The sequence below is a fragment of the Juglans regia genome, chromosome 13 (genome assembly GCF_001411555.2).
Source record: "Juglans regia cultivar Chandler chromosome 13, Walnut 2.0, whole genome shotgun sequence".
Lineage (NCBI taxonomy): Eukaryota > Viridiplantae > Streptophyta > Magnoliopsida > Fagales > Juglandaceae > Juglans > Juglans regia.
Window position 1 is genome coordinate 31506798 of NC_049913.1, and position 8097 is coordinate 31514894.

At 34.2% G+C, this 8097-nt stretch overlaps 1 protein-coding gene across 1 annotated transcript; it reads right to left on the minus strand.

Moving 5' to 3' along the window:
* Positions 1-1141: 1141 nt before the first annotated feature.
* Positions 1142-3250, minus strand: LOC109006140 (heavy metal-associated isoprenylated plant protein 9-like). Its single transcript, XM_018985326.2, has 5 exons — positions 2963-3250; positions 2644-2842; positions 2361-2533; positions 2150-2240; positions 1142-1746 (listed from the first exon to the last, which is right to left on the minus strand). The coding sequence occupies exons 1-5, from the start codon at positions 2981-2983 to the stop codon at positions 1301-1303; spliced, it is 930 nt and encodes a 309-aa protein (XP_018840871.1). The 5' UTR covers positions 2984-3250; the 3' UTR covers positions 1142-1300.
* Between the last annotated feature and the right edge of the window lie 4847 nt (positions 3251-8097).

The following is an 8097-nucleotide window of genomic DNA, read 5'->3' on the forward strand; positions in this document are numbered from 1 at the left end:
TTTAAGAGATAGGCTAATTTCATTGTAATTGCACAAGCTCCATCATTGTTCTTATTTATATGATTGCAGTCATGAGATAAAAGAGAAAAAAAAAATTAAACAGGTTGGATAATTGGGTATTGGATTCGTCAGAAATATGATGATCAGTTCATTCCATGCATGTGCAACAGGATTTGATGAGCAACCCATAATCTATCTTCATTCAGATCTTGACAAAGACTCGTTAAACAAATAATTAATCATGCTATTGTATAGCATGTGATTCCAGAGTCCACATTGTTATGGAGGTCGACAAAATGATACATGAATCTTGCAAATATATAGTATTCCCAGATGATCAGACTAGGGTACAAAGAAAGATTCTCTTTTAGGAACCGAAGCTACCATTCCTTCGCATCGATTACATCAATATTTGTTTGATATGCCTAAAATCATGTGAAATATCAGTGCCTGATAATATAATATTAGGTGCGCGCTTACTATAAAATCATGGGAATTTGATTTTGGGTAAGCTGTACTTTTTATACATAAATTATTATTCATTTTAAATATTCACCCCAAATTATTAAAAGTTCTATCTCATGAACAATCATATTCTAATAATGGCGCAATGTGAAGCATGCATATTCATTGCTAAGAGGTTAAGGCCTAGTTTGGTTTGGGTATTACTATTCATTATTTTATTATTAATTTTTACTTACTTTTTATTATTATTCACTACTATTCAATATTCTATCTTTACTTTTTCATTACTTTTTTACTACTATTCACAGAATACCTCAAAATACTTCGCTACCCAAACACAAGCTAAATTTAATTATATATATAGTACTTATGTTTAATTTTTCCTTTAATTTTGTGATTGTTTCTGTAGATTAGTGTCATATCAGGCTACATGTGTAATTATATAAAGATCAAAAGTGCTACAATCATAAAAAAATTTATAAAAATAAATTTACAAACTGAAGATACGTCAATAAAATGATATTAAACTTCCTACTAATAAGATAAAATTAAGAAGCATGCAAGCGAAGGACACATATTTCAACTGATCAGAATATTCTTATTAGATTGGTTTGATCTGGATAAAAATGGCCATATAGTATGCAGATATCCAATTAAATATCATACAAAGATATCATACAGAATATTGATTTATATTATTAATCAATTTGCTTTAATTCCATTAATTATTTGACGCCTTCCACCAAACTTCAGTACTCATACCCTCACGCGAGTGGTACTGCTGCTACTTGACACTTCACATTCTCATAACATTCTTTGATATTATAAGAAATTATTATGAAATGCAACATGCATTCGGGTTTTCATCGCTGAAGAGCTGAGGAGGTGGGATTCGTTCAATCACAAACAGTGGCTGATCATAATAGTACATCATCCTCTTCATACCCTCCTCATCACCTCCACCTTCCTTAATGGCTTCTAATTCCTTCATTTGATCTTCAGCACCCTTATTGTCTTCTTTCTTTGCTTCTTCTGGTGGTTTTTCCTGATCTTCTTTCTTTTCTCCATTGTCTTCTTTCTTTTCATCAGGTTTTGCTTCTTCTGCTGGCTTCTCGGCTTCCTTATTTTCTTCTTTCTTCTCGGGCTCAGGCTCGGGCTGTGGTACAATTCGAGCTTGCTTTTTGGTGCGTCTATAAACATAGGCCACAAGCTTTTCTGCATCCATGGTCCCCGTGACCATGACCTTCTCAGAACTGAGCTCGGTTACGACTGTTTGAACACCTGTAACACAACATGAGTAATCAAATTTCAGATTCATTTATTCCCTAAGACAGATTGTGTCTGATGATTTCGTTTTTTTTTTTTTTTTTTTTTCCCAAATTAGAACATGCCAGCCCCCTATAAGGATAAAATACTCTCCAATTTATTCACTGAATTGTATGGTCCTGCCACATAAGATGGCCAACCATGCATTTGGATCAGCCAGATGCTGATTTGGCTAGGTCGTAGTGGCTCTAGACCCTCAGGCAAAACCAGGAATGAGAAAGCATCGATCCTTTATGGGATTCCTTTCATGTCAACTTTCCTCATTGTTTCATGCAGTTGGTCAACCACACTCAAATAATTAACTTAGCTTATAGAGTATCTTCCTCTGAACTATCTTCCTCTTAATCATTAGTAGTACCTCTCATCTTGAGTATCTTCCTCTTAAGTTGCTCTGCACAGGCCTCACAGTGCATGTTTACCTTGAGTTCCACTGTCACTAATCCAGTAACCTGGAGTACAGTAAAGCAAGACTGTCTTCAATATGCTAGTAAAAAATTAAGTACTTTACTAAATTAAAAATTTTTTTTTTTTCTTCTAGTTTCTAAGTAATTAAAGTTACTGCATAAGACCTGTGAAGTAACAACTTCTGGGATGGGTTCACCCTCAGATGCTGGTAATGGGGATAAGACTTTTGCTCTTCTTTTAGTCTTTTTGATGATTTTCATGCACACAGCTTGAGGCTCCACTATCCCCTTTATAGTCACTTCGTTTTTAGCCATGTCAACCTCAACACCCTCCACTCCTGATGACAATCATAAACAGAAGTTATAGCGCACACACGTTCCTGCACATGCACACATATTAACTCAAAGAAACTAAACTTCAGTATAACCATTAATAAAGAAATGGGACCTCTAATCCTCATTATTGTCTTCTCGATCTTCTTGGCACATCCAACACAATGCAAATCCACGTACAAGATTAATGGAGATGGTGGTTTTGGCTCTTCCTTCTCCTGATCCTGTGGCTTCTCTTCCTTATTCTCCTCTGTTTTCTCTTCTTTTTTCTCTTCTGCTTTCTCCTCTTTCTTTTCCTCTGCTGTAGCTTGTTTCTACAAATGCAAATGAAATAACAACCAATAAGGATAGACGAAATGTAGCCCCCCAAAACAGCCAAAACCTCAATAAAAATGAATGAAACTCTAAAATGCAAAGAACATGCAGAAACTTACCTGTTTAGCTTCTTCACCCATTTCTATCAATCGCGAGTAAGATATAATTTAAATTAGAAAGGGAAGGAGAAAGGGAGGGAGGAGTAACAATGAGAAGAGAGTGATTATATATACAGACACTGAAATTATAATGGATGGAAGGTGGGACTGCTGCATATAAAGCAAAAAAACTGTAATATTCCTGAGCACATGCAGTGCCACTAACTGTGCAAAGAGCCACTTAATTTAATATTCCTTTTCTGATTATTTTTCAAACTCCAAGGCTGAAGAGGAACCTCAGAAGGGGGAAAAACCAGTGTAGCAGGGTCGGCAGATTTATAGAGAAAATAGATAAAGTAAACATTGAAAAAAACACAGATGGTAAATACTTTCAATCACCCACCGACCGGGTTGATTTTTTTTCATAAGGTGGCCAACGTTAGAAATGTGTAGCCATCTCATGTGGACAACCTGGATAACTTCATCCTAATCAACGACTTGTTATATCTGATGTGGGAAAAACCACACGTTTTTTTTGCATCTGATCCCCACCAATTTAGCAAATGAACAACTACCGCCAAGCTGGTTGGTTGCACTTGGTCCTTGGTTACTTCTAAGTGTTTTGACATGTATCAAGTCTTGAGTTCAAATCTAAATATATTCACTTTAGATTATAAGTATTTGCCACCTAAGAATTCATTGAATTCTCTAGTGTGACTGGGTTTAAGCTATAGCCTATAGCTCAAACTCGAGTTGAGGGAGAGTGCATATGGCTTCCCACCTTCTAGGTCCCTCTTGTTCGATTCGCAGCAGATAATGTGTTACCATGGTCACGCCCACGAAAGGTAGCCACCTTCGATTGTCTCTCCTACACTTTTCTTTAATAAAAATCTAATAAAATAAAAAAGAACTCATCTAAGATATATGGTTAATTAAATTAGATAATTAATATCTTTTTTCATTTTAGATTTTGTTATCTCCAATCACACATATTGTATTTTAAGTAATTGACTTATAAAACAACTCAACAACATGCTACATCAATTGGTCCAATTGAAAATGACAAAAATCAAAACGAGGAATAGCTTGTTATTGCCCTATGTATATTGGTATCTTGGCTTCTTCACATGAATTAGTACCTATCATGATTAACACTTGATAGTCTAGATATTGGCTTTTATGCTATTAGCAATAAGGATCTAAAAATCTAACAATAAGTTGTTAATTGTCTCAATGTATGTGTACACCATATCAAAACGACATGTTGCATGCTAATTGTCTCAAAATGCTGAATAAAGAGAACAGGCTATATAAGATTTTCTTTTTCTTTTTCTTTTTCTTTTTCTTCTTTTTTTTGTCTGTTGAATGTGCTTATAATTAACATTTGTGCCGCTTTATTTCCAGCAGTATTCAGTATTTCTTTTGCTTTCAACGCAACTATGAAATGATACGTCCAAATAAATAAATAATAATAAAAGAAAAAGTTATAGATTTTATGAATGGTATGCAGCATTAGTCTACAGTACCTTACTTTTTGACAGACACTTGTGCATATGCTTCATCCCATGTCCACTGACGTATTTGATATATTGCTTAGCTTAAATTTCTAGTGTTATGTTTACGCATCAAACTTGTAAGAACTTATTTATCTCAAAGGCATATGGCTTTATAGAAAGGGAAATGCTATGCATCAGCCCCACACCGGCACACACTTCACATCACTTTTTTTTTTTTTTTACACTCAATAGGTTGAGTGTGTGCTGGTGTGGGGCTGATGCAAATATTTTTCCTTATAGAAAAGGAGCAACTGCTGTGATCAGGACCTAGATGTACACCCTCCAATTACACACCACCACATCATCATTTTAGTAGTTCGACAAAAGTTTTGCTACAAATTAGGAACTGTTCACATCACACACTCCATACCTATAACTTTTTCATAAGATGCGGATGTGTTTTTCATAGGGTGTGGGGCGTAGAATAGTGAATAGTGGTTGATGAGAAAAAAAATTTCATTCGACAATGAGTTTTAAAACTATATCGGATTAAGATTTTTTAGAAGAAAAATATAAATCTAAAACTATAAATTCCTAAAAATCTTAATGCTTATAATTATTTTTAGGACAATAGCCAACCACCATTCCAGTCGCCACTTCGGTGGCGGCCGATGGTAGCCGAAAAATCACTAGTGTTAGTTTAGTTGGATCCAGCATCGGAGTCGCATAACCTTGTCAGACCTAGTGCCAAAGTGATCGGATTTGGTCAAATTTGGCACCACCCTCTAGGGCTCATACAGTCACCCTAACCCAAAATTTACCCTAGGTTCAAGGTCTATCTTGGGGTGGACGCATTAGCCTTATGTTGGAGGGTGTAAAAGACTTTATCTAGGTCCTAATTGTTGATCAAAATACATATAGAGAAATGCTTTAGTCACAAAAAGATCCCATAAAAATAAATTTACAAAATGATATAGCTTGATGTGATATATTATATATATTGTAAAGCTACTAGTACTTTTATTATAAAGTAGATCTAACATATACTATAAGAAGACTTCTTATTTGCGATTAGTTATTTCCAGCTAAAATGAGTCTGTTTCCGTGACAAAAAAAGTCACAAATACCCGTTTTTCTTATAGTGATATCATATAAAGTCATGTCAATTTGTGGTTTTATTTTTATGAGATTTTTTTATGGTTATAACACTTCTGTGTTTGAAGTAATTTTATTTGAAGTAATTTTATAAATCAATTACTTCAATTGAAAAACTACTTAAAATATGATACATTAGTTGGTGTGATCAGGAATAACAGAATTCAAGATGAAATAGTTTGGTAAGATAGTGTTATCACATGTTTAAGAAATCCCTAGCTGACCCATCATTTCGTGGTTGCCAACGAAAGAGAGAGCATTTGGTAAACCCAACAGGAAGCTTTATGGTAACCCAAAATGACAGCAAGAGAGAGAAAGTGAAAGGGGAAAGAAAGAAAGTCGTTGTTATTAGTTCAGGTTTGTGATATGAAGGGTAGCAACCCACGTGAGATCAACTTAATTTCTTGTATGCAATGCAAATATTTACACGCAAAACCAATTATATATATATATATATATTTGCAATCCCCACGTTTCGTTCATCCCAAATTCAAGAGTCATGGAAAATGTGAAAGTCATTTGCTTAGCGATCTGATTTATCGAAGAAGTACATCCTAAGTAAATCTTATCCTTTATTCTTTCTCTATAGGCACTTTTATGAGATCTTTTTGTGACTAAAACCGAAAGATCGAAGAGCCCTTACTTTCTAAGTGGTCGGACAACAGATGGAAATGACTCAGCATAAGACATTAACTGAACCTCCATCTTGGAAGATTTGGGCTAAAGATCTCAACCACTGAAAGATTTCAAGCCAAACAAATTTCACCAACCAACATATCTTCTTTCTGATGCAAAAGTGTTACAAAGTCCAGCCAAAAAGAAAGGCAAAAATCTTAAGAGGTTGACCTCCTTAATTCTAATCCACCTTCTCCTAGCTTTCTCCACTAATAAAGATGCTAATTTAGGTTATGTTTGTTGGAATCACTTCAACTTTGAAAGATAGGCTGATTAGGAGATTCTCATCTTATGCCAAGTGTTGGCAATGCCATTATTAGAACGGCCGATTAAGAGAATCTAGATTATTTGTTCAGCCTAGTTGATTAAAGCAATCATACTCTAAAACCATTTGTTTTTGGGCAAAGTGCAATCATACTCAACCACTCATTAATTTAGCTTTCATGTTTCAGAAAGCACATATATATGAGAGTTTCAAATTGTTAACATGCATGCAAATCAAATGTTGTCATATAAACGATATGGATGATGTGCTCTTCATACTTAATTACAGCTAAAGGATTTATCCTACAGTCCTTTAAATATTGTATATTTGTCTCAAATTAGGAAAAAGAACTCGTTTATATGTACAAAATCATGAAAAGATGGAACAAATGATAAACTATACAGTGACCATCATAATGGTCAAGATCGTGCAGTTGGGATTTTCATGTGTCTTGATTATTTGTTTGTGATCGAATTTTCTTAAATTTTTTGTTGGACAAACACTTTTGGTGTGCTCTTTATGTAAGGCCGGTGACCAATAATTTAAAGAATAATTGAGAATTTAAAGCCATTTGGATAGTGAGATGAGATGAGATAGTTTTAGATGAAAATTAAAAGTTAAATAAAATATTGTTAGAATATTATTTTTTAATATTATTATTATTTTGAGATTTGAAAAAGTTGAATTGTTTATTATATTTTGTGTCGAAATTTGAAAAAGTTATAATAATGAGATGAGATGAAATGAAATACTTTCACTATCCAAAATGCCTTAAATCTTTTAAAACATACAAATTTATAATGGAAATGGTAAATTATTGAAGGGCAGAGCCACACCATCCAAAAAAGAGATGTAATTGCTAGACAGGCTAAGGGAATAAAAGTCTCTCTTACAATTTCCATAACACCGTACCACATGATATCCACAAATTCATGGACAAAAAATCCTGTTTATCTTTAATTAAAGTTAGATTTGTTCTTTGTGATAAGAATCAATGTTCTTTCATTTTGACAAACAACTGAAAGTAGCAGAGTCTCTGGCAATAATGTTGTCCCTTTAAAGTTTGAAAGCTAGAACAATGATTAATTTGATTTTGATGGCCATGCCAATTTCTAGAAAATACATGGTATATAGGAATTACTTGTTTTCTAGAAAAAAAAAAATTGTACATATGAATTATAACAATTTTTAACGTGGGCCATGACCCCCCAACCTAAATGTGGGTCCTTGTCGTGATCATGGAGGTGCTTGATTCGTGTGAAGGGGTCCATGGCATAATAGATGAACATAAAGAGAGGTAAAGGGAGTGCTTTGTTGATTAATTATTGCTCTTTTTGTGGTCTTAAATTCTCTTTGTTTTGGACGTTTGGGGAAAGGGATTTTAGATCTCTGGGGTGCAGAATAGATACATTGTATGGAAGAAAACATACATGTGAAGTAGATCTCCACTCTGTGTTAGTAGTAGTACTGGCAATCTTTCTGTTTCTGGTGCATTATTCACGACATATTGTGCAACTTGGTAAATTGAAACTTAAAGCATGAGACCCGCTTATTCAGATCAACCT

Bases quoted from the DNA above. Each gene is read 5' to 3' on its own strand.
- LOC109006140 (XM_018985326.2), bottom strand. From the start codon at position 2,983: ATGGGTGAAGAAGCTAAACAG. The intron at 2,241-2,360 runs GTCTTATGCAGT...ACTGTACTCCAG, and splicing joins CAGAAGTTGTTACTTCACAG to GTTACTGGATTAGTGACAGT. The intron at 1,747-2,149 runs GTACTACTAATG...GTTGTGTTACAG, and splicing joins GAAGATACTCAAGATGAGAG to GTGTTCAAACAGTCGTAACC.